We start from the raw sequence: 27,527 nt of genomic DNA on the forward strand, positions 1-27,527 counted from the left end.
TAATAATAATTAATCATCATAATCATAATAATAATCATAATCATAATAATAATAATAATAGATATTTATTGTCCAAAACTATGCCAATATGTCATTAAGTTACACTTGCTAAAACATAAAAGAAGGCAACTATATGTAAAAAATAACTGTATGTAATGTAGAAGATAACTAAATGTAAAATATGACTATATGTAATGCAGAAGATAACTAAATGTAAAATATATCTATACGTAACAACACAAAGAAATGAAAACTCTTACCCTGACTGGAAGGGAAGCAGGGAGAGAACATTTATGGAGTGGATTCAAAGCACTACGACATGCGGCAGTCAGGTTCATCTGGAGATAGAGGGTTGGGATATAACACACTTGACGGTTGGGATGTAACACACATTTATTGTCTGTTCCCTATTGTTTTCTTTTTCATTGTATTTATGTTATGAATGTAAAGAGCCAGGGGCCTCTTGTAATCTGGGTAACGCTCTATATAACTCACTCTCTCTCTCTCTCTCTCTCTCTCTCTCTCTCTCTCTCTCTCTCTCTCTCTCTCTCTCTCTCATTTGGTTAATGTAAATGTTGCTGCTCGAAGCTCGAAGAAATAAATCACAATGTGAAATTGAATGTAAGCTTCAATTTAATTACGAAAACAGATAGAATGGACATTTCGGCTTTCCCCTGGTTTATCCTGTTTGTTGATAAAGGGGGAACCTGAAACGTCCATTCTATCTGTTTTCATAATTAACTTGAAGCTTACATTCAATTTCACATTGTTATTTATCTCTCTCATTTGTGACTTTTCCAAACACTTAAATTGTATTGATGACGACTTACCACTTTAGTGACATTGGCGTACAAAGACGGCAACAGTTGGATGTACATGTCATCCAAGGCACTGTGGTTTGCATTCTTGGCAGAAAATATCCTGTGGATATCACAGTGAAATATTATCAAAACTGATCTCGATGAAAAGAGAGGTGTAAGCCGTATTTGATTTTTAATTTAAAAAAAAAATTTCCCCTTTTTTCTTCTTTCTTTTCTTTAATAAGAATAAGGATATTTTTATATTTTTAGATAATAAATTTTTAATAGCTGAAAAATGAATTTCCCTTAAGAAATTCTGATAATTAATTTTGATTTTTGATTTAATTAAAATTTTTCTCGCGTTCATTTCGTCATAATATCAGATTGATACAGAGTGCCACAAATCTTCTATGGCTCGATGGCTCAGTGGCACGGTGTCTCGTCTTGTCACATACGTCAAGAAGTGTGAAGAATGGTCAGTGGCTGGAGTATATCAGTGATCATGGAAAAATCTGGTCCCGACGTTGTGTTCTTCGGTAGGGCACACAACACAAATTGCCCCACTCAACTCAGGTGTGAATGAGTACCTGGTTATAGGCAGTGATGGATATCGTAAGAGTGTTGTTACAAAAAAGGATGCCTAACAGGTGACTGGTACTGTATGAAAAAGAAATGGGTGTCCATATAGCTTGCTGGGGGGAATAAATGAAACAGTGTGAAGCGCATTGAGCATGGTAAATCCGTAGAAATGTTCTATATAAATGTTAATATTTATTCTTATTTATTTTTTAAATCATACTGAGTGTGTTGTCTCAAAAGCTCCAAATCGGAAGACACTAGTTGCAAAAAGGCATCTTTGTCCACCACGATGGACGGACTGATCAGAGGGACGGCAGTCTGAACTTTACTGATGACAGGAGGGTCTTTTGGGGAATCATAACGCTTTAAGCGCTGCTCTATTCTCTTGGTTGCTGAAATTTTTTTAAAACGCGACAATAGATGAAAGAAAAAAAAAATTTGAAAAACTTTTAAATGAGAATATGAAACTGGGATAAGTTTTGCATGATAAGCAGAGGAAATAAAATAAATAAAACCCAAGAAGTTTTAAAAATGAAAAAAAATGTTCAAAAGCAAAACTCAATTACAAATTACAATATACTTAATCTAACTCATAATTTCGTCAAAATTCCAAAAAGACTGAGTTATACCATGAACTCATCAACTTAAGTTTTAAGCATCATCATCATCATCGTTATCAGCACCATTATCATCATCATCATTATCATTATAATCATCAACACCAACACCACTACCACCACCACTATCACCACCACAAAGGACAACAACCACAATCACAAAAACAGCAACAACAACAACAATGACAACAATAACGAAAATTACAATGACATCAACAACAACAACAATGACAACAATGACACAAATGTCAACAACAACAACAATAACAACAATGACAACAACAACAACAACAACAAGTATGTCAAAGGACCTTACCGTTTTCTGGTTCACTCAACTTGTGCCTATCTGGCAATGGTTGATTAGGCAATCTGGCACCAGCCAAATGATTCCTCCAATCAGCGGCCAGACAGCTCAGCATGTACTGAACACCTTCTGTGTCAACAAACTCTAACCAAGGACCCTGTCAATGGAAGCAACATTCAAACACAATAAATATCAAATTTGAATCCTAATAATTTCCAACTCAAGGATACATCGACTTTGTCAATATAATGTCATTTCAACGCACCCAGAGCATGTATGATATCACAGGATAAGCTACGCTTAACAAACAAAAATTTTTTTTTTTAAATTACGCCTTTTCGTAGCGGCATTAGATGATCCCATCACCTAGGCATCCCATGACGAAATATACAAAATCCATCAAACAGGATGTCTGAAGTCAACCATGTTGTCCAAATGAGCAATTTGGGGGTTAATAATCTTGCCCAAGGAAAAAATGAAAGTGCCTGAAGCGGGGCTCGAATCCGGAACTTAAACACTTGGCCACTTCACACCCCTAAACAAATGTGCATTATTATCATAATCACTCTCATTCAATCCTCTCCATGCCTGCTGGCTCTTGAGGCGATGCAAGAGATCTCCACCTGGTCCTGTCAGCAACTATTCTTGGGGCCATCTCAAGGGACAAACCATGATTATCATAATCATCGAAAATGTTTTAGAAATTTACCACGTATCCCTGGAAGATTTGATTAAGCCTCGATGCCTCGTACTGAAGGGGCAAGGCTGGAAGGTACAGATTGGCATCGTGAAGTCGAGGTTCCTCTAACCATAGTAGGTATGTCTGGTACAATCTGAGGAAAGAATTTAATCATTCAATGATCAGGCACTGAATTTTAAGGGGGGAAAAAAAAAGGATTTTATGACATTTGACTGTGGATTGATCCTCAAACAATTGGGGCTACCACAGAATGATGATGATGACGATGATGATGATGATGATGATGATGATGACGATGATGATGATAATGAGGATGATAATGATGATGACGATGATGATGATAATGAGGATGATAATGATGATGATGATGACGACGGCGACGACGACGACGATAATGATGATGATGAAGATGATAACAATGATGATGATGATGATGATGAAGTTGATGATGATAACGATGATGATGATGATGGTGATGATGATGATGATTACGGCGACTATGAGCCAATAATTACCTGGCCAGTATTAAATGGAACTCCTTGGTACTGGTGTATTCCATTGCATTGTTCTCTTCCTCAGGACTAGATGGGGCTGATGCCCCGCCCACAGCCCCAACAAGGCTCATGTCGGGCCCTGGATCTGAAAGTTAATTATGAAAAAAAAAAAATCCTCAAAAAATTTGACTGACAAAATGTGTGAAAAAGTATGAGACAAGTAGTCTTTCAGAGCCAATTGAACCATGGAGCCAGAGTTTATTCCAGTTTCTATATCGTGAAATGGACAAAAGCAATTGATTGCTATACTTTGGATAGGATGCTTGTCTATCGCAAAGTACTTTCCACCAGATCTAACAGACCCAGCTACCCACCACCACAAAGGACAACAATCACAATCACAAAAACAACAACAACAACAATGACAACAATAACGAAAATTACAATGACATCAACAACAACAACAACAATAATGTCAACAACAACAACAACAACAATAACAACAACAATAACAACAATGACAACAACAACAACAACAACGACAAGTATGGGTCGACAGAAAAATTCTCAACGGCACCCAGAATCGATCACGATCCCTTTGATTGTGATGCGAGTGCTCTACCAACTGAGCTATCTGGACCCTCAGTGTCAGACAAAGCAAAAAAGAAAAATACAAGATAAAATAAACATCCCCAAAAAATCAGCCTTCTTCCTTGATAAAACAATGATTTTTTTGGGATGTTTCATTTTCTTTGTTTGTTTCTTTCTTGCTTTGTCTGGCACTGTTTCATACACGTTTTTTTTCCAGATCTTTATCTTACACCAGTGCCTGCTTCCTAATTTGTCAAAAATGTGACCTACTGCCTCAATCTGGTAATATGTTGGGATGAATCAAATGGTGAAATGTGACTTTATAGCCGAAAAATGATGAATAATATAAATTCCTATTTATTTATAGTTTTCAATCTTTAAGAAAAATAAATTCGTTCACCTCAATAGGACAAATAAATGTAACCCAAATCTGATATTAAAAAATAAAAAAATAAAAAATGAGTCCTGTCAGTGCATCACCGTTAAAATTCATCACCTAGGCGTTCCAGGAAAGAGTATAGTTTTTTTTTTTAAAAAGCAGTCCCATGAAGCCAGAGTATATCCCAGACTCGAACCAACAGCAATGCGTAACATGACAAATGATGTCTGCCAGGCGATATTACAATTTTTTGGGCAGAGACAACATTGTTAACGGCCAGGTAATCATTTTACACCCGAGTATGGTGATAGATAAGATGAGAGTAAAGAGTCTTTTCTAAGGACTCAACTATGCACTGCCCAGAGTGGAACTTGAACCCAGGACCTTCTGATCATACCACTAGATCACATAGCTGCACAGAAGGCAGAACTGGGGTTGGAAAGCCATGGCTCCAAACTTCTGATTTAAGTCTGCTGCTGTGTGATAACGGTAATGAATGAATAAATGAAAAGCCCAGTTCATTACCTTCAGATGGGGAAGAAGCTTTTCCTTTTTCAGTTCCTTGCCTCTTGTTTTTCAGCGGATCGAATTTCAGGTGATAATCAGACGTCTGCTTCAGTCTCTTCCGCATCTTCTTCATCATGCCAGAGTAAGACATTGACTCAAAGAAGCGTTCGCCGACACTGGCTCTCTGAGACATACTGAAAATAAAAATGTTTTCATAAAAATTGAATGCATGTGAAACTATCTGACATTTAATCACAGCTTTATGCGACTATGTGGTCTTATGATATGACACTCGCCTTTGGTTCAAAAGGTCCAGGGTTCTAGTCACGTTCTGAGTGGCGCAGTGTTGAGTCCTTGGAAAAGGCTCTTTACCCACATTCTCTCACTGGGGGTGTAAAAATGAGTACCTGGCTATTAGAAATGTCTATGTCAGAAAAAAAATCATAATACCGCCTAACAGGCATCATGTCTCGCCCTACATGTGAAGTGTTGCTGTTAGCTAAGGACCCATTGTAAAGCACTTTCAGCACGTTTAGTGGATAATGCACTGTATAAATGCTCAATTTTTTTTGGTTTGTTTTTTTAGGCCAGATACCCTGAATGGAAATAATGTTCAAATGAAAAGAAATGACTTGGGGTTTTTTTTTCAGTTAAGGCAATTCTATTAATTCAATTCTCCTTGAGATAAAAAAAAAAAAAAAAAAAAAATTCGTCCCAAGTCTCATATTCTTGACTAGACAATTTCAAAAAATCAAGTTTTAGCATAATATTGATTTAACACAAGGGTCCTGATAGCTCAGTTGCTAGGGCACTCGCTCGTATGTAAAAAGAGCGAGATCGATCCCGGACAAAGTCTAGCATCCTATCCAAAAACAATTGCTATTATCCATGACACATGATAAAAACCAGGATAAACTCCAGCTCCATGGGCTAAATCACTTGGTGGGACAGACATAATAATACTGTTTAGAAGGGATGGGCCACATAACCCTTTTTGTCTAAATTTTACAATATAATTTTCCTTACAAGGTGGATTGAAGGGGTGGGTTAAATTCACAGACATCTCACAAATTTTTTTCAAGAAAAAAAAGAAAAGAATCTCAACAGCATGAGAAATGGGGGGTGATTGACAACAGGAGAAATGGGGGTGATTGACAACAGGAGAAATGAGTGTGATTGACAACAGGAGAAATGGGGGGTGATTGACAACAGCAGAAATGGGGGATGATTGATAACAGAAATGAGGGTGATTGACAACAGGAAAAATGGGGGTGATTGACAACAGGAGAAATGGGGGGTGATTGATAACAAAATGATGTGATGCAACAGAGAAATGGGGGTGATTGACAACAGGAGAAATGAGTGTGATGCAACGAGAAATGGGGTGATTGACAACACAAAATGGGAGATGATAACAGAAATGAGGGTGATTGACAACAGGAAAAATGGGGGTGATTGACAACAGGAGAAATGGGGGGTGATTGATAACAGAAATGAGGGTGATTGACAACAGGAGAAATGGCTGGTGATTGATAATAGAAATGAGGGTGATTGACAACAGGAGAAATGGGGGGTGATTGATAACAGAAATGAGGGTGATTGACAACAGGAGAAATGTGGGGGGATTGTCATCTCGGTATCCATTTCTTCTTTTCTGAGATGAACTGCATCTTTTTGGATTCCTTCCGTTTTCAAGGACTTACCTACTTTGTGAGGCTTGGCGACCTAGGTAAAGTGCAAAGAAGCGTTGCCACAAAATGGGCAATATGGGGTGATCAAGAGGTGTGTCCAAGGCTTGTTTGGCCCAGCGGTAAATCACCAGTTTGTGAATGGTCGGAGCTTGTTGAAGCTGCAAGCTTGTCACTGTGCTCTGTCAAGTGTAAGAAATGATAAGTGAAGAAAATGGATCCATTGGGAACACTTGAGTAATTTACATTTTTTAAAAACAACAAAACCAGCCGTATACTATTATCAGTGATGTTAGTGTAATTACTATTATTATTATTATCATCATCATCATCATCATCATCATCATCTTCTACTTCTTCTTCTTTTTTCTTCTTCTTCTTCTTCTTCTTCTTCTTCTTCTTCTTCTTCTTCTTCTTCTTCTTCTTCTTCTTTCTTCTTCTTCTTCTTCTTCATCATCATCATCATCATCATCATCATCATCATCATCATCTCATCATCATCATCATCATCATCATCATTACTATTATTATTATTATTATTATTATTATTATTATTATTATTATTATTATTATTATTATTATTAATTATTATTATTGTTGTTGTTGCTGTTATTACTATAACAATTGTGTTATTGTTATTATTATTATTATTATTATTACTATAACAATTGTGTTATTGTTATTATTATTATTATTATTATTATTATTATTATTACTATTATTATTATTATTATTATTATTATTATTATTATTATTATTATTATTATTATTATTATTATTATTATTATTATTATTATTAATACTAACAACAATAATGTAGTTGTTGTAATAGCCTCCTCCAATTTCCATTTCTTTTTATTTCAACTTTTAGATACCATGAAATTTAAATTTGGATAAGAAAACTTAAGATTTTTGTCCTCACATCACCTCTGACTCATCAAAACTCATTATCCCCATATAATATCATTAAGAATATGAAAGTATAATATACCCTGCTAAAATTAACGCAGACCTACCTTGAGAGCAGCGTCCACAGAAAGTTTTGAACTGGCTTGTAGGTTCATCTGCAACGTGTACCATAAACCTGTCTCACCCTCCCTTTCCCCCTCCACAAGCATGAGAAGGAAAGCAATCCATGGGAATTCTGGGATAGCAGGGCTGTCCAGAAACGATGGACTGGAGTTCTGCGATGATGAAATCCAGCTGATCACAGCAGACATGACATTTTGGTTGTCCTTACAAGCCGCGCAAAATTGCTAAATATTTGGGAGGACAAAAAAATAAATAAATAAATAAAACAAATGAGGCAAGGAAGTGGAAAAATTTGAAAATAATTCTCTCCAACATATCTCAAGAGTGTCAAGAAACATGAGAGGGGAAAGGTCATCCTATATTTCTGAACAATATCAAACCCGAAATGTAACAACAATATGCAAAATACATTATAAGGATTATTTGATTCAAATATCAGACCTCTCAACTATTACAAAAAATTCGTAGAATTACGAAAGTTTGGCTCCAATTTCAGAACTTCATGAGCATCTCTAAGTCATTAAAACTCATTTGTAATGAACGTTGAGGCAAGGCTATATCATTTTAAGGATTATGAACAATCCTTTTGAGGGTAAATTGTTGATTTTTAAAGTTAACTATAGCGACTACAATTTTTATCTCCCAAAATTATGAATTTTTAGATTGTCAAGTAGGCAGGTCTGTTATATGGTCCTGCTGCAATCTGCATTCCAGACAACAACAAAAAACCCAAAAAACTCTAAACAACGTTCGGGTTTAATTTTTTGCTATGTAGACATATGACTACGCTGTTTGATGTACTTTCCAGACTCATGAAAATGATGTTGTCGCAACCTTCACCCAGTTCTCTCTGTCAGATCTCTTCTCTCACATCCTGTTGTTAACAGAGTCAGATTCAGGTGAGTAACCCATTGAATTTACTGGGAAAAATAGAATGATAATAAACAAAACAAAACAAAGAAATAAGCTGTCCTTCAGAGCCATTAGGTCCAAGGAGCCAAAGTTTATCCCGGCTGCTATTGCGTTAAACTGATAACAGCAATTGCTAACTACCCTTTTGGATAGGATGCAAATCTATCGCAAAGTACTTTCCACACCAGATCAAACAGACCCAGCTCCCCAATCACTGCAGAAAATAAATCTCGAATGCACCCGAGATCTATTTCTGCCTCATTGCTTGTGAAGTGAGTGCTCTACCAACTGAGCTACCAGGACTCAAGTGAAATTTATTTATTTATTTATTCTTTTTTTTATTTTGGAAGACAGTGAGTTGCATAAATTATTTTGAATTAAGGACCACACAAATTCATTCTGTACAATATCCACTCACTGTATAGAATTCCTTTGTGCTTTTCAAGTAGAGATCGGTGACTCCCTTCTTGACAAAACACCATTGTGCCAGGGAGTTGGCGATGTAGCAACAATTTCTGAAATACAGAGTTTTATTGATTTTAAATAAGTACAGTAGCAGGCTTGCTAACACTTTCAGATACAAAATTTTAAAAATTTCTATGACAAATCAGGGATTTAAATAAAGATGTGATTGATAATAATGATGGTGGTATTGATGATGACGATGATGGTGGTGGTGGTGGTGTTATTGATGATGGTGGTGATGATGGTGATGATGATGATGATGATGATGATGATGATGATGGTAGTGGTGGTATTGATGATGGTGGTGATGATGATGACAGTGGTAATGATGATAATGATGCTGTTGTTGTTGTTGTTGTTGTTGTTGGACGATATGTAAACACAATGTGTACCATCCCAAAGTCCCTTTTTTCCAATGAACCTAGTGATATTGGTCGTAGTAGTGGCAGTAATGACGATGATGTGTTGGAGGTTGTTGTAGTTGTTGTGGTGGTAGTGATGATTATGTACTGGTGGTGGTTGTAGTAGTAGTGATAACATGCGGTGGTTGTGGTGGTTGTAGTAGTATTGGTAATGATGGTGAGTGATGGTAGTAGTAGTGGTAGTGGTAGTAATGACGATGTGGTGGTGAGAGTTGTAGTGGTGGTCTCTTCCTTACCTGTCCATGAAGTAACGACTGACTTTGAAAATGGCCTTCAACCAGAAAGAGAGAAGCAAATCAGCTTTGGGCCCCATCAGGTGACTGGAGATCTGGGCCTATGACAACAAAAGATATACATTTCACATGATAATTACCTGGGCCCGTGACCACAATAGATATACATTTCAAATGCTAATTATATGGGCCTATGACAACAATAAATATACATTTTACATCATAATTGTAGCTATACCCATCCAATAATTCAAAGTAACCTACATTTGATTCATACTATTTTTAAAAAGGCAATAATGAGTCTTCGAGGGGAAAAAAGGCTCTACTTACCATCCTCAGATGTAAAATTAGAACCTAACTGGTAACAGCATTGTCTCTTGAGTACATTTAGTGGATATTGTACTCGATATAAAAGATTACATTTTTCTTTTCTTTTCTAATTGTTTTATATTCAGTTTATTTTGGCTAAGCTCTTGGCAGCTGGAATTTTTTTTAATAAAAAAAATTATTTTAAAAAACTACAGGAAGACAAAAGCTGAATTAACCTGAATCATCTCGTTGAGCTGCTTGATGATCAAACCTGGGAATTCCACACTCATAACGGCAGACTTGGTCGACTTAAACAGAGATTCATCAGCGACTACCAGGGACTGAATGATTTGCTGAAAACTGGAGGAAAATTGACAGAAAAATATATAGAAAAAAAGTAATAAATAGAGATGTTTAAATGAGTCAATAAAATGGAGATAAAGATAAAGGGAGTAAATCTGACTCATGAATGAACAACACAAAACAAACGACGTTTCGGCCCTTGGCCTTTTTCTGTGTTTACTTGAAAAAGGCCAAGGTTTTTTGTTGTTCATTCATGAGTCAGATTTACTCCCTTTATCTTTATCTCCATAGAAAAAAAGCATTAACATGTCCTTCTGTAAATAAACATAAAAACATGCATCATTGTTTATCACTGTCTGGAAAACACTGCCCCTCCCTACCTTACACAACTACTTAAGAAATACATGACAACCCGATCTTTGCATTCCTCCAATGGCACCACCTGTTTGGCTGACCTATGCATTTGTACAAAAGCGGGAATAAGGTCCTTTTCTCATTTTGGTCTGTCTGTATGGAACACCGTTCCACAGTGCATCCGGGAGTCCAAATCATTGTGCTCAACAAATCCTTGAAAACATTTCTTTTTTGGTGTCGTGTAATTTCTTTAAAATTATTTTGTGGTGATGTAAAGTGCCAAGAGCCTCATGGCTGAGGATACTGTGGGCTCTATCAGAGTCCATTATTGTCATTATCATTATTATTATCATTAAATAAAGCAACAAAAAGTATAAACATGGAAAAAGGGAGATAACATTTTGTCTATGTCACTGAAGCTTCTTGTTGGTAAAAGGTAAAATGAATAAATATTTTTTAATCATTTTGCCAATAATCAAAAACAATAAACTCAATTTTTTTTTTAATGGGTTTTTTTTTATGAACTCAATGGAACTGACAAATTTTTGTTCGCAGCCAAAATAATAATAATAATATTCATAATATTCATAATAATAATAATAATAATAATAATAATAATAATAATAATAATAATAATAATAATAATATAATAATAATAATAATAATAATATAATAATAATAATAATGATGATGATGATGATGATGATGATGATGATGATGATGATGATGATGATGATGATAATATTAATATTAATAATAATAATAATAATAATAATAATAATAATAATAATAATAATAATAATAATAATAATAATAATAATAATAAAATTGGCATTTCTATACTGATTAAAATCTCAAAGCACATCTCATTGTATAAAAATAATCACAAAACTAATAAATAACATGTGAAAGACAAAAAAAACAAATGATTAAAAATTTACCGTGATGTATTTTAGGTTTCACAACAAATTTTTTATTTTTGTAACTCGTTCAAATTGGACTCACCATTCATTTTCCAAAAGATATTGCTGGCATTCCACAAAAAGAGGCACCAAACAGCCCAGCACGTGGATACTGGTGGTATACTGCCCACTGAAGGTCAAGTGGTTCAAGAGGTCAAGGCCATCTCGCATGATGAGGGTCACACTGTTATTTTCAAGGGGTGGATATGTGGCAAGAAAAAAAGAGAGAGAAGAAAGGTGGTTATAAAAGAAAAAAGAAAAAAAGAGTGCTATCAAGACAATATAAAAATCAAATAAACTTTAACTTTCAATAGGATGGGGGTCCCGATAGCTCAGTTGGTAGAGCACTCACTTCACACGTAAAGGGGCCGAGATCGATGCCAGGTGCTGACGAGATTTTTTTCCTGACCCCATGTCCACCCAGAAGTGAATGAGTAGCTGAGTCTGTTAGATTTGGCGGAAAGTACTTTGTGATAGACTAGTGTCCTATCCAAAGGATAGCAAGCAATTGCTATTGCACGTTTCTGTATAGAAACTGGGATAACTCTCATCTTGGCAAAAAATCTCAAACTTGGGACTTTGCAAGTCCCAGATTTGAGAGTTTTTGCCCAGATGAGGGTCACTTTAATCAGTCAATCTTTGAAGGATGAGTTTTCTGGCCAAAATGTTTAATACAATTTCTCAGAATTCGGCAACGGATTATTTCTCATTCTTACTCATGGCCCACATCAGTCATGGACAGGGCGATGAAGCAAGCGATGGGGATCTTGGTGGTGTTCGTGCTAGTGCTATTTATGCTGCCGTTCATCACCGGCAACAGCCAAGTCTCTTTGGATAAGCAAGGGGGTTGGAAGTTCGGATCCACTGCCTGGCTGGAAGCCTGCCAGATAATGCTTTGCTGGTGAAGCTTCAGCCGGAGGGCCAAATCCCATGCCCAGTTGTTGAAGACTTGTTCCGGGCTTGGACTGGATGTCATGTACGAGGTCATCTGATTGGATAATGGACAAGGAAAAAAAAACAACAAAAAGGATGTGAGGTAAAAAATACAAAGTTTATAATAATACTGTTCATATATGTTGAAAGAAATTAGATTTTTGCAGTTGATTCTTGAAAAACTTCCTCCCCCCCCCCCCCCCCCAAAAAAAAAACCCCCCTGAAAATTAAAAACAAAGGGCTTGAAATATCTAAGAAAATACTACATTTACATAAAGAGAGTATTATTACATATTAAACCATTTTTACAAGCAAGTTTGTGCAAAATTGTGTGTGTGACAGTGTATTTGTGTGTGTGTGTGTGTGTGTGTGTGTGTGTGTGGTGTGTGTGTGTGTGAGTGTGTGAAAGTGTGTGAGTGTGTGAAAGTGTGTGTGAATATTTCTGTGAATAGATGGTTGGATTTAATTCCCATCTAATGGAAAGACTGTTAAATAAAGAAGTGTCATACCCAAACGATTAAAATTAGTTACTGTCCATTTCACACTCAAGTAGACTGGGGTTACCTACAGCTCAATAGGTCCTAAAAATCTAAAATTTTACTAAATAAAGAGAAAATATATCAATCCTTACACTGTATGACTTAATGCCTTTCAAATCATAATATCTCGCACTTTTTATCCAGTTATATCTCCAGTTCTTACGGTTTTTACAAAGAGAGCAGTGCCTACTTATAAAGCTGGAGTCACTGATGACACTGATCTCTTGGTGAAATAAGACATAATTAATAAATAAAATAAAATTCCGTTTATTCATCACCAAGGGTCTATTCCGAGGAAAGACTAGAATAACCCAGGCATTAGCCACAGAGCAGTACTGCGAAAAGAGCTAAGGGAGAGGTGAATTGCTCAAGGCCACACAGTGTAAAATTGTTCTATTGCCCATTCAGCGTGGCTCAGCAGTACGGTCTTTGCTTCGTACCCAAAAGGTAACGAGTTCGATCACCCGTCGCTGCACTGTTTGGTCTTGAGCAAGTCACCTCGCCCTAGATCATTTTGCAGCACTGCACTGCGGCTGATGCCTCGGTTATTCCAGTCTTCCCTTGGAATAGACCCCAAGAGACAAATTTCCCCTATGGGATGAATAAAGGGAATTTTAATATTTATTTTTTATATTTTTATTTTCAAATGAACATAAGAGAGTTAATAAATCACACATTCTCCTGTAAAAGGTTAATAATCTATTCCAACCTGTCTCATTCCTTCTGTGATAAAGAACCCGGCTCTCTTATCGGAGATGTAGCGTGTGTACGATTCAACCAGAAGTAGGGCTGTCTGTCTGTGTAGCCTGATGTCTATCACTGGTCGGCCAGTCTGGAGTTGTAGGGAGGTAGAGATGTCATGGGTGACAATAAAGCAGGTGTGTTGAAGATTATCATTATGTTGGGATTCATGAGAGCTTTTATATTAAGGGGGCAGAGTGGCCGAGTGGTTAAGGCATTGCACTGTGACCTGGAAGGTCCCAAGTTTGAGCCCCGCTTCAGGCACTTTCATCTTTTTACCTTGGGCAAGACTATTAACCCCCAATTTGCTCACTTGGATAACATGGGTGATTCCTGTTGACATCAGACATCTTGTTTGATGAACTATCTATATTCCTTCATGGAATGCCTAGGCGATGATATCTTATGATATCGTGGTGGAAGGACATATTAATTTTTTTTCATATTGATACTTTGCGTTTAGATAAAATACTCACAACACCTGCCAGCCGGATATAATGTACCAACACACAAAACTAATTGTAACCTTAAACGTTTATATAGTCTGTTTGATATAATTTAGTGAGAACTAATCAAAAACAATAATGAAGAGCTAGTGATGTCAACTTTGTTCCTTCTATATCCACGAAATGGGCTCAAAGAGTTGTTAAAAGGGTTCGAGAGCAAAAAGGAACTTTTAACATGTTGGATCATATCTTAATCATTTTACACTTGAGGATGGTAAGCAGGACTAAACTGTAAACTGTGTGTCTCCAACAGCAGGATTTAAACATTTGACATTCTAGTTGCAAGCCTGGTGTTGAACCATTAGACAACGAAGCCTCATTTTATGACAAAAGGTGATGATTATGATGATGATGATATGATCATGATGATGATATGATGATGATGATGATGATGATGATGATTACAATGATAATGATGAAAATGATGATGATGGCAATGATTAAAATCAAAATGTAGCAATTTTTTTTTTTAAAGGACCTGCTCAAAGACATCCCAGTTAATTTTGGACAAGATTGTTCTGGCCAGTTGGTTTTCCACGAAGGTCAGACTGAAATTGAGCAGCCATTGTCTTAGGATTAACATGTCGGGATCTGTGGGTTGCCATACACCTACAGGCAGTTCCGAGAACAGGTACAATGACATCTGTAAGGAAAGACAAGCCGACATTAAAAAAGTCAATCGTTGAGAAAAATGACGAAAATTGCCATTAATATCTTTAAACAAGAGATGTGAAATTGTTTGATTGAATAATCACGATAGTAAATAACGCTATGGAGACAAAAATAATCAATAAGTAACAGAAACTGCTTTGTTTTTGGTACTTTTAGTAGTCCTTCACAGCCATTGAGCACATGGATCTGGAGTTATCGCCTAGTTTCTACCCTTCCGATAAGACGGTAGTCTATTGCAGAGTACTTTCCACCAGATCTACCAGATCCAGCTACCCAAACACTACTGGGTGGACAGAGGGAGGAGGGGGGGGGGGTTGGAAGAAAACAAAACCTCGTCTTCCAGAGGGAAACAACTTAGTCCCTTCGCACGTATAGCGAGTGCTCTACCAACTGAGCTCAGGATCCCAGCAGAAACTGCTTTGGGATTGTCATTTCCTTCTATATCTATAATCAATGCCTCAGGACACACAACCATACACATACACACATACACACATACTCACACACACATACATACATATATATATTTGAAGATCCGAGAGAAGAACTGACCTATGAAACTGAACTCCCCGGGAATGGTGGGGTAACACTGAACAGAGCATGGGCAAAACTTGGGAGAACAGCTGAAAGCATGAAAAAGTGGAGGCTGGCTGAGACCAGCTTGAGTACATGTGGATGCCCTCCCAGAGCAGACCATGGAGCATTTCCTTAGAGAATGCTACGACAGGCCCAGCTGCACTGATCGTGATCTTAAAGTCTGCTCCTCAGATGCTGTGGAGTGGGTTCGGTGTTGGAGCGACAAGCTATGATGATGATTGTAATATCAACAATTACAGACAATCAAAGTCAGAATCTTGTGTGCTATGACGGATTGAAATGCCTCACATTGAGAGACAAACATATTTTTGCCCTTACCTTGCCCAGTTTGGACATGACCTCTTTGACCCTTGCCAGCAGAAATGAGAGAGCACTAGGGTGTGTCAGGATGATGGAAGACAGAAGTTCTCTCCCCATTTTGGAGCAGAAGTCTCTGGTGTGAGTGCTGATGTAAGCAATCTGAAAAATTGAAGTCATTAATAAAATCAAAATAATGTTAAGTGTTTTCTCCCAGGATCGATCTTGATCGTTTGTATATAAAGCGAGTACTCTAACAACTGAGTTATCAAGACCCTGATAGTGGCATAAAAGTGAGTATATATATATATGTGAGGAGGTGATATTAAAAACCTACCGAGTTACATCTAGATAGAAAATGAGTTAACACTCTCAATCTATTGGAATCAATAGGAAAAAGCTGATATTCCAAAACACTCAGTGTATTATACATGTCCAAAAAGACTAGTTTCTTCTTCAATCCACTAAATAAATAACTTTAAAAAATTGTTTTTAAAAGCGTCTTTTTTTGAATGGCAGAAGTGAGACTTAGCAGGCTTTGAAAAAGTCAGCTTCTCAAGTATACTACAGCAAGAAATTTACAAAACCACACATAAACACAAAAATACATGCAAGTCCAACTTTTTTTCTCGGACCATTGAAGACTGGAACAAATTGCAAAAACAGAGTCATTAACCACTCTCACTGTTTTGTTTAGAGCATTAGATGGTTTTGGTGTCATACACTAGACCACATAGCCGTATGCAGACTTGCCAAAAAAAAAAATTCATAAAATAGTAATTGAAGGCCCCAAAAATAGTAATTTGAGACAAAAAATAGTAATCAGTCCAAAAATAAAGAGAAAGTTGCCTTACCGTGTTCCGAGTTGAACATGCATCCAAAGCAAACCCCCCAGGGGAAGATACAGTTGTGATATATATATATTAATAATTGTCCATCTAATACGATTATGTCACCCAAACACAAACCACCATTTCATTTATCATTTACATGTACATTTAATATCTATTTACACTCTATATACATTCACAATTCACATGGATTTTACTGGCTGTTTTTTTAAAAAACGAAATTGCGTAATTAACTAAATTTCGTAATTGCGCAGGTAAAGTCGTAATCATGTAATGGCAGTCTCAATATCATAAAATTACGATAAAATCGTAATGCTTGGCAAGTCTGCGCACGTCATGCCATGTCTCAATAATATACCCCCCCCCCCCCATCTGACATTGAATGACTCACCTCGAACACTTCAAAGGTGATGGTTTGCACAAAGTCCTGCTCAGAGTAAGAACGGCAACAGGCCATGTTAGCAAAGGTGGTCATGAGGAAGAATGCCTCCGATGTTGGCATGTGGGTCAGATTATCGGCTAACTGCTGCCAACTGTCTGGGTCTGGAATAGAAAATGTGATGTGAGTAGAAAAAAATGTGACTGTCAAGCCAGATTGGGTGTGTCTACTAATTAGGCAAGTGACAATGATTGCAGTTTATTATGCTAACAATTCCATCTCATGGATTGAAAATCTCAAAAAGTAGAAAAACCTTAAATTCTAAAATCTATCTAAACTTAATGAGTTTTGGAAGCCAGCCTTCAATTCTACCTGCAAATGGAGAAGAGAGAGTTATTGTCATAGAACTTGCTGCATTCATCAGGGTTGCCAATTCAAGACGCAAAAATTTAGTGAAGCCCCTTTCTGAGTGCTGAACTCCAGTAAAAAAGACATGATATATTTACCTTTTTTTTCAGTTTAGCAGGTGATTGGAAAATATACTGAGGGTTTATAACATACTGAATTCTGTAAATATACGAAAAATTGGCAACCTTGATTCATGACAAGAATTATTGTTTGCAAACCTTATAAAACAAAATGACAAAGTAAAAAACAGAATTTCATTTAATTATAAGTAACAAAAAATTTTTTTAAAAAGATATCAGAAGTGGATAAAATATGCTGAAAGAAAAAAAAAAAACAAAAAAAAAAACTAAACAAACAAAAATATCCAACAACCCCCCCCCCGCCCCCAAGAAAAAAACAAAACAAATCTTCCACATCCAATTCTAGAAACCTATATGTTTAATAATTTTGTTCCCGTTTTGCGTCGACAGCCTATTGGATTGATCACAGCTGTGACACAAAAATCGTTGGCATTTGTGCCAAAAATGGACCAATGAAAGCTTTCCTACAGAATACATTTGGGTCAATGGTATACCTTGAATGTAGGCCTTGCATTGTTGTGCTGGCGGAAGGAAGTCCAAGTTAATAACTTGACCTTGACCTTGGTGCAGAATCCATAAGAGCTGCCACATTGCTCCCTCAGACACACATGTGTACGGCATATCAGCCATGAATTGCCAGGACCCAAGTCTGTGAGGGCAGGAATAGACACAATAAAGCTAACATGAAATACGAACATTATCAGAGCCAATACATTAAGAAAAGTAATCAATATCCAGAAACCGATTAAGCAACACAGAAATTAAAACTCGTTATTTTTAAATTGAGCTTTTATATAGTGCAATATCCACTAAACATGCTCAAAGCGCTTTACAAGGGGTCCCTAGCCAATAACAACAACTTAACATGTAGGATGAGACATGGCACTTGTTACAATTACAATTTTTTTTTTCAACAGAGCCAATGCTGTTAACACCTGAGTACAATGAGAGAACGTGTGTTAAGAGCCTTTTCCAAGAACTCAACTTGCGCTACTTAGAGCAGGACTCGAACCCAGGACCTTTCGATCTGAAAGCGAGTGTCATACCACTAGACCACACAGCTGCAAAAATTTAAGTCTTGAAGATACCGTTGCCTAGGCATTCCGCGAAGGAATATAGACAATTCATCAAACAAGATGTCTGATGTCAACAGGAATCACCCATGATGTCCAAGTGAGCTAATTGGGAGTTAATATTCTTGCCCAAGGAAAAAAAAATGAAAGTATCTGAAGCGGGGCTCGAACCTTCAAACTTAAATTTCACAAAAACGATAATGTTAGTGTAAAAAAAAAACCAACATTCTTTCATGATTTAGAATTTGTTTTCAATACGCTTGGATACACAAAAAACACGACATTTTGCGAGATAAAAAAGAAAGAAATCAATTTTTTAAAATAATGCATCAATTTGATTTTTTCTTTTGTTTGTATTAATTATTATCTATTCATATCAGTATATATGACAGGGTATTTTGACCTATCTAACCCTTAAATAATATATGATATGACAATAAATAGGACAAGACCTTTAGTGAGATTAATAAAAAATAATAATAATAATAATAATAATAATAATAATAATAATAATAATAATAATAATAATGATAATAATAATGATGTGTCATATATCTTCATATAAAGAGTGGTTGTTCACATTTCATTGCGAAAACTGTCCACAAATTAGAAATATTTCTTTAGAAAAGGCAATTTGGAACTATTGCACCATTCTAATTAAAACCCTGATGACAAAAGCAAAGACAACAGGAATACAAGAGTTTCAACAAACAAAACAAAAAACAAACATAGATGTTAAAATACAAAACCAGTAAAGTGTCCCATATACTCTTGTGCTAGACAAAAAATAATTTTATCAATGCCTCTGAATGCATCTTTCTTTTGATTTCTTTTTTTAATTTAAAAAAATAAATTTTGTTGTATTCTTTTTTGTAACTTGCATTACTTGGCTTTGGAAAAGTTTTTTTTTATAACACACAAACACAAACCCACACAAATTATTCATAAAATAATAGTAATAAATGTCCCATAGTGCAGTTATGAAGACATAGTTCACAGCAAATGTTATCTTAACTTCAAACAGGTTAAACAACCACTCAAATTGTTGTTGTTCTTAAAACAGCTTGTAACTCTTTTAAATTATTTCAGTGACTAAATTTTTCTGAAACTAATAAAAAGAAAAAATGGCAACGCCAATCAATTTTTTTTAAATTAAGCGACAAATTGAAAAACTAATAGACTTTTAAATTGGATTGACAAAATAAGAAAAAAAAATCATAAAGCAAAACAAATTCTTCCACACCAAATAATTGCTGTCTAAATTTATTGTCGAAGCAACAAATAAAGTAGAGAGCAGTGAAGGGCTGCCTTAAGACTGGGAATATTAAATTTGTCCTTCAGGGCCTAAGGCCAAGGAGCCGGAGTGTTTATACCAGTTTCTTTAGCATGAAACGGATAATAGCAATTGCTTGCTACCCTTTAGATAGGATACTAGTCCATCGCAAAGCACTTTCCACCAATCTTAGAGACCGGGCTACCTAATCACTGCTGGATGGACAGGATGGTCAGAAAAAAAATCTTCACCCGGGATTGATCTCAGCCCCTTTGAGTGTGAAGTGAGTGATTTACCACCTAAGCTATTGAACCCCTGGGAATATTAAAATTCTAAAAAAAAAAAAATGTAAGTGCAAAGGCCTCTGAATTATAAAATATAGAATGTATTAATTCTGAGGCATTTCAATTATCTTCTTTTTACTAGAAGCAAAGAACGCAATTTCGCTCTGCAATGTTACACTCAAATAAAATATATAAAACAGCAAATATGACTTTCTCACAACTGGAGTATGGTGGTGCAGGCTATTGAATGTGTCAAGTAATAATTACGCAAACACAACAGGCCATACCGGAATGCAATTTCAAATTAGCTGCCTGTGACTGAATTATAAATAGACTGAATTTTTTTATATTTTTTTTTATTTTTTATTAAAGTAATGAGCATTTACATAGTGCAAAATAAAAAAAAATGCTCAAAGCACTTTACAAGAGGTCCCTAGTCAACAGCAACACTTAACACGTAGGACAATACATAATGCCTGTTAGGCGATATTACATTTTTTTCTGACACAAACAACACTGTTAGCTGTTAACGGGCAGGTACTCATTTTCTTTTCTGTACATTATTATATTTTTAATGAAAAAAAAACAAACATTCAAATAACTAGTGCTTGAACAACACACAACACAGAACACACAGAAAAGTTTTGTCACAGACTCTTATAGACGTTAAGCTTATCTATCACACTGCACGTTAACTTTTTGAAAAAGAAAATAAGATAGAAACATGTATTGAAGACTAAAAAGAATCTCAACAAACTCAGATTTTCTTCAGATGAGGACTAGTTCTTTTGAATGAAAGACAACAATGTAAGGAAAACATCTGAAAAAAATTGAGAAATGTGAAAAAACAAAACAAAACACACAAACACACATCCAAATAACACTCATCTGTGGCATACTTCGGTTCTTTTCCTTCCTCGTGCCAAGAAAAGTCATCTGCCACCAAACTTTTGGTTAAGCAAGCATGAATGAGAAAGCAATGAATACTATGATTCATAGAAAAAGCAATTGATTTTGCTAACGATATTAGTGCATTGTAATCCTTAAGTGAGTAATAACAAAAATACAACTAATAATAATAACAGACATTAAGATAGCGCTTTATTCATAAAATGGTTCTTAGTATTTCACACCAATAAATAAAAAAAAGAAGTATTTATAATGAAAATGTTAAATGTGTAAAAATCTCTCTAAAAAACAGTCTTTAGTTTAGAATTATATCCTGATTATCATCGTCATTAATTGAGCTTTTTGAGATTTATATAGCGCAATATCCACTAAATGTGCTCAAAGCACTTTACAAGGGGTCCCTGGTCAACAGCAACATTTAACATATAGGACGGGACATGACGCCTGTTAGGCAATATTACAATTTTTCGGACAAAGACAACACTGCTAACTGTCAGATACTCATTTTACACCTGAGCACGGTGAGAGAATGTGAGTAAAGAGCCATTTCCAAGGACTCAACTATGCGCAGAGCGTGAGGCTCGAACCCAGGACCTTCCGATCCGAAAGTGAGTGTCATACCACAAGACAACATAGCCGCACATTAATATCATTACAATTAATGCCCCGATTATAATCTAGGTTACAGATTATCATAAACTTAATAATCACCAAAGGATGAATAAATGAAACGAACCCCCAATCTCAATTGTGTTTCATTCCGGTAAAATTTTTTACTTTGTTATCAACAAAATCTGGAATATACCACAAACCTTTTGTCAACGATAATATCATAACATCTCAAAGGTTACTTCACCTTTGATAGGATCTACTATTTCAAACTTTAAAAAAAATTCCATTAAAAAATCTATCATCTCGACATTTTTTGTTTTGCGATTAGCTCCTTAAGTATAATATAAATTATTATTGAAAATCATTATTATTTTCATTATCTTATGATAATAAAAAAATATATGGCATAACTAATGCTATTAAAGCTTTGTAGCCAATATTTAAATTTACAGTTAATACCATACCTATGGCGAAGACTAAGACACAAATTATCCTGAGGTTTGAAACTAGAAATGTGGAGTCAAAGAATCATAATTATAAAAAATAGCAAATATGAAATAGAAATACAATACATAAAGTAACACCACAATAACAATGACGACAATAATTTAAGTGAAAGAAGAGGGAGTGAGAGGAAATGGATGTGGATAGAAAAGAGAGGAAGGGGGGCAGAGAGAGAAGAGGGGGGAAAAGAGGAGCAGACATTTTTTAAAAGAGGAGGGAAAAAAAGGGAGAGGAATAAAAAGGAGTAGGAGTAGGAGGAGGAGGAAATTGATGTGTTTAAGATGTGCTGTGATGGGCACGATGTGCCTTTTGCATCTTATGGATCTGAACTTGAAAAAAGGAGAACAAAAAGAAGGAGCAAGGGGAAGAGGTGGAGGAAGGGGGGGAAAAGGAGGATTTGGAGACAGACATGGTGGAACGAAGAAGGGGTTGATAGAGAGGGAATATGAGTAAAAGATTTGTTACGATAAGTAACATCCTAAAACTGAGACAAATGTCCTGTTTTTTCAGCCCATGCCAACACCTACTTCTGTGCAGTAAGAATACAATAGGTGGCTCTCATGAAGAGCTGGTCAAACTCCATCTGTAAGGTCTCCATACTCGTGTTGGTCGTCATCGGTCCGTAGTGAGTCTTGAAATTCAGCCAATGGTCCGACACAAAACTTATTGTATGTCTGGTGGATGGGGAAAACACGCCATTAACTCAAAAAGTAATAAACAAAAATGAATATAACATCTTAAATGAAGAACAAAATACTAAATATGGAACGTTTCAGGCTCAAAACCCCTTCTTCAGCTAACAACAACAAACAAACAAAACCCCATGAAAACATCAAGACATTACTAAAAAGCCAGATCGACGACAGAGAATTAATCGGCATGTCCTTTCTGTATAAAACTCTTGGAATGTCTCACTTCAGTTATACATAATATAATAATAATAATAATAAATAATAATAATAATAAATAATAATAATAATAATAATAATAATAATAATAATAATAATAATAAAATAATAATATAATAATAATGAAAAATAATAATAATGAAAATAACAACAACAACAACAACAACAACAACAACAACAACAACAACAACAACAACAACAACAATAGTAATCCAAAGGAAATTTTTTTGTACAGACGTGTTAAACAGACATGACACTACGTAAAAAAATAACTAGGTGGTATAAATATGTATAATGCGAAAGTAATAAAATGCGCAAATTGATTTGTGTAGTGAGTGTTATAAATTTGTGTTAATAAGTTAAGAACAGTGACCAAACAAAACATTTTTAAAAAACCATCCAAATTGGAAATTTGAAAAATTGAAAAATATAAATATATTGTTTTAAAAATTAAATAAAATGCGATGATATTATATGGTTTTTGTATAAGATCAAGTTTCAATCTAATTTATTTCCGATATATATTCTTAAAAACCGAGTATCCAGCTATTCCTCCTCACCTGATCAGCCTCCCAATGCGTTTATTCAGCTGTCGGTATCTGACCATATTGAATGTCCTGAGCCCTGAGCCAAACAGCTGAACCAGGACAGTTGAAAAGGAGAGCAGCTTCATCATGATGGGTTCTGTGCTACGACGGATGTCATAGTCTACTTGACCTAAGTAACAAAAAACAAAAACAAACATGTAAGTATGTTGAGAACCTTACCCTTAACCTTGTCACTTGGTGTGACCAAGAGGTCAGAAGTTACAAAGTGGTTCAGGCATTATTGCACTGTGACCCAGACAGTCCCTGGATCGAGCCCTGCTTTAAAAAAAAAATTGAGCTTTTACATAGCGCAATATCCACTAAACATGCTCAAAGGACTTTACAAAGGGTACCCGGCCAACAGCAACATTTAACATTTAGGAAGGAACATGACGCCTGTTAGGCGATATTATAATTTTTTTGGACAGAGACAATGCTGTTAACGGCCAGGTACTTATTTTACACTTGAGTATGGTGAGAGAATGTGAGTAAAGAGCCTTCTCCAAGGACACAACTATGTGACAAGCAAGGCTCGAACCCAGGACCTTCCAATCCAAAAACGGTTGTCATACCACTAGACCACATAGCCACACTTCAGGCACTTTCATTTTTTTCTTGGACATGATTATCAACCCCCAATTTTGCTCACTTTGTTTGGTGGATTATCTATGCATGTTCCGTCAACAGGCGACAACATCTAACAATACCGTATGGAAGGGCATAATGTTTTGTCATAGAGCAGAGCACTCAATTCAAAAGCAAAGTAAAAACTTTTAAGTCTCAGGTAGAGTCAAGTTTTTTTCTGACCCACGTGCCCACTTAGTGAAGATGGTGTAGCTGTCTATCTCTAAGATCTGGCACATAATACTTTGAATCGGTATCCAAAGGATAACAATAAATTTTGGGGCCTTTTTTTAAAAATAAATTTTTAAAAAAAACTTAAGCTTTTATATATATCCACTATCCACTAAACATGCTCAAAGTGCTTTACAAAGGGTACCTGACCAACAGCAATATGTAACATGTAGAACGAGACATGATGCCTGTTAGGCAATATTAACATTTTTTTCTGACTGAGACAAAGCTGTTAACAGCCAGGTACTCATTTTACACTGAGAATGTGAGTAAAGAGCCTTTTTCAAGGACTCAACTATGCGCCGAGCGAGGCTCAAACCCAGGATCTTCCAATCCAAAAGCAAGTGCCATACCACAAGACCACATAGCCCAAAAAAGAAAAAAAGAAATGGATATATATAACTCCAGCTCTATACGCCTTATGGCTCTGAAAAACTACTTTTTAAAAAAATTATTTTTGGTTATCATAATTCTATATCTCCCAGAAAATTCGATAGCTCCCTCACCTGATTCAGACACTGTTGACAACAAGATGTGAGAGAAGAGATCTGACAAAGAGAATTGGTTGAGGATTGCAACGACATCATTTTCATGGAGATAGAGCCAGGCATTGGAAGGTTCCTCGTCCTGCAATGTGAAATATTATAAAAAGCTTTTACTTTTTTCTCCTCCTGTTTTGAAAAGGTCATTTTCATATACGAGATGGTGAACTGACATGTACATTGAACTGTTTTAAGTCAAAAAACTGTTTAAAAACTTTTTTCATTTTCTCCTCTTTTTAAATATTAACAAATGATCCAACAATTACGTATTTCATTTCACAATTTACACAACATAAACACACATTGAGACACACACACAAACAAACACACATTGGGACACGCATGGATAAATAATAAATAATTAAATATATAAATATATATTATGGCATAGATGGAAACATGTACTCAACTGTACATGATACTATGGAATCACTTCAATGGTCAACAACAACTGGAAAAAGATAAAAATGTGAAGGACCTGCACATATTAGATATGAACTGAAGCATCAAACAGCTCCAATAACCATAGGTCTATTTACCTCTTCTCCGTCAGAGTCCACCAAAATCCACGTCTTTTCCTCTTGAATGGACTCTTGGGACAGATTTATTTTCATCTGACTCAGAAAGTCTTCTCTAGCTCTGTAAAACAATAATAATAATAATAATAATAATAATAATAATAATAATAATAATAATAATAATAATAATAATAATAATAATGAAAATAACAATAACAATAATAATAATATTAATAATAATAATAACAATAATAAGCATATCTCTATTTGTAGAAACGCCAAAACACTTAAAAATCAACTAGGGATTGTATGCACAGAATACAATACCCAAATCAACACACATCTTTAAACATTTCAGATAATGAACTACTTAAATAGTGACCCTTGCACAGATCTGGTCTGTTTTGGAATGAAAAAATTGAGAAAATTGAATTATTGGAAACTAGACAGAAATAGGTAATTTACATGTATTTTTCCTCAAATTTTATAAAAATAAAGCTTCATATATAACTTCAAACATCGGGCTAAACTCAAAATAATACTGTACTACAATGATGGGTCACAAGTTTTGGTGGGAAAGAGTGGTCAATACAATATGTGAAGATTAAAAGGCATACAATTGGGATAGTGAATTTCAAAACTTCATTCATTATGTTCACAGGCTTAATTCAAGTTAGACTATTGCAATTCAAAACTGGTAAATGTCCGTCTTGTGGTATGACACTCGCTTTCAGATTGGAAGGCCCTGGTTTCGAGCCTCGATTGGCACATAGTAGAGTCCTTGGAAAAGGTTCTTTACTCATATTCTCTCACCGTACCTGGCCGTTAACAGCATTGTCTGTCAGAAAAAATGTAATATCACCTAATAGGCGCCATGTCTCGTACTATATGTCACATATTGCTGTTGGTCAGGGACCCCTTGTAAAGCGCTTTGAGCATGTTTTGATAGAATAATGCTCTTGAGCTAGAGGTGCCCAAATGAGTGAATCAGATGGAGAGAAAAATAAATTGAGTATAAAAAGAGACAACAACATCAATTTAAATTATTTTCTTACTTGACAGGTAGCAGTACGGTTGACAGAGCTGTGATCACATGGTCAAGAATATCATTTGAAAAACTGGATTGAAAGTGTCCCGATATGGAGGCTGGAGAGATTTTGGTAAACTGAACAAGGTCGACTGCCCACTTGCCAACACCAGCTGGGCATCGAAGCAGGTGGTTTAAAACAAACAGGTGATCTCTGAAGGTGGCAACTCTCAGCAGGCTTGAGACCTGAAGCAATTTGAAAAGCACAGAAAAAAAAATTGATATAAATTTTACATTCATACAGATAAAAATCTGAAAAGGTAACTGAAAAAAAAAAATAAGAAAAAAAAAAGAGGGGCAGCGTGGCTCAGTGGTACGGTCTTTGCTTCGTGCCTGAAAGGTGCCGAGTTCGATCATCCGCCGCTGCACTGTGTGGTCTTGAGCAAGTCACCTCGCCCTAGCTCAATTTGCAGCGCTGCACTGCGGCTGACACCTGGGTTATTCCAGTCTTCCCTTGAAATAGAACTTGGAGACCTAGACAAATTTCCCCGGATGGGATGAGTAAAGAAAATTTTATTTTATTTATTTTATATGGATAAAAATCTAAAAAGGTGTCTGAAACAGAGCCAGACAAGATTGTCCTATGTAATATAGTACTTCAAAGCTATGAAACCTGTGATGAATTCAAATGGTTCGGATATGTTAAGAGACGAGAGAGCTAGTACGTGGGAAGGGAAAGTATTGGATATACAATTAGTGGGAAAGAGGAAATAGGGATGCC

The 27,527-nt window shown here is 35.7% G+C and overlaps 1 protein-coding gene across 3 annotated transcripts in view; it reads right to left on the reverse strand.

Annotated features, from left to right (window-relative positions):
- Positions 1–27,527, reverse strand: part of LOC144975104 (ectopic P granules protein 5 homolog) — a 57,728-nt gene that overhangs the window by 22,697 nt on the left and 7,504 nt on the right. Inside the window, exons 7-31 of one of the 3 annotated variants that reach the window (XM_078918831.1) lie at positions 26,775–26,992; positions 25,741–25,840; positions 25,166–25,286; positions 23,778–23,934; positions 22,837–22,983; positions 21,184–21,231; positions 18,149–18,303; positions 17,179–17,330; positions 15,958–16,098; positions 14,849–15,013; positions 13,833–13,955; positions 12,368–12,639; positions 11,695–11,835; positions 10,269–10,392; positions 9,727–9,824; positions 9,022–9,118; positions 7,676–7,915; positions 6,675–6,841; positions 4,990–5,165; positions 3,516–3,639; positions 3,010–3,133; positions 2,313–2,457; positions 1,600–1,771; positions 831–921; positions 261–338 (exon numbers count right to left, since the gene is read on the reverse strand). In XM_078918831.1, coding sequence (XP_078774957.1) covers positions 261–338; positions 831–921; positions 1,600–1,771; positions 2,313–2,457; positions 3,010–3,133; positions 3,516–3,639; positions 4,990–5,165; positions 6,675–6,841; positions 7,676–7,915; positions 9,022–9,118; positions 9,727–9,824; positions 10,269–10,392; positions 11,695–11,835; positions 12,368–12,639; positions 13,833–13,955; positions 14,849–15,013; positions 15,958–16,098; positions 17,179–17,330; positions 18,149–18,303; positions 21,184–21,231; positions 22,837–22,983; positions 23,778–23,934; positions 25,166–25,286; positions 25,741–25,840; positions 26,775–26,992 — 3,576 coding nt within the window. Of the gene's footprint in view, positions 1–260; positions 339–830; positions 922–1,599; positions 1,772–2,312; positions 2,458–3,009; positions 3,134–3,515; positions 3,640–4,989; positions 5,166–6,674; positions 6,842–7,675; positions 7,916–9,021; positions 9,119–9,726; positions 9,825–10,268; positions 10,393–11,694; positions 11,836–12,367; positions 12,640–13,832; positions 13,956–14,848; positions 15,014–15,957; positions 16,099–17,178; positions 17,331–18,148; positions 18,304–21,183; positions 21,232–22,269; positions 22,312–22,836; positions 22,984–23,777; positions 23,935–25,165; positions 25,287–25,740; positions 25,841–26,774; positions 26,993–27,527 lie in introns of all 3 variants that reach the window. The other 2 variants (XM_078918832.1, XM_078918833.1) reach the window with 2 other exon arrangements.

Source organism: Berghia stephanieae, chromosome 6 (genome assembly GCF_034508935.2).
Source record: "Berghia stephanieae isolate SIO BIC M18660-M18661 chromosome 6, UCSD_Bste_1.3, whole genome shotgun sequence".
NCBI classification, from domain to species: domain Eukaryota; kingdom Metazoa; phylum Mollusca; class Gastropoda; order Nudibranchia; family Aeolidiidae; genus Berghia; species Berghia stephanieae.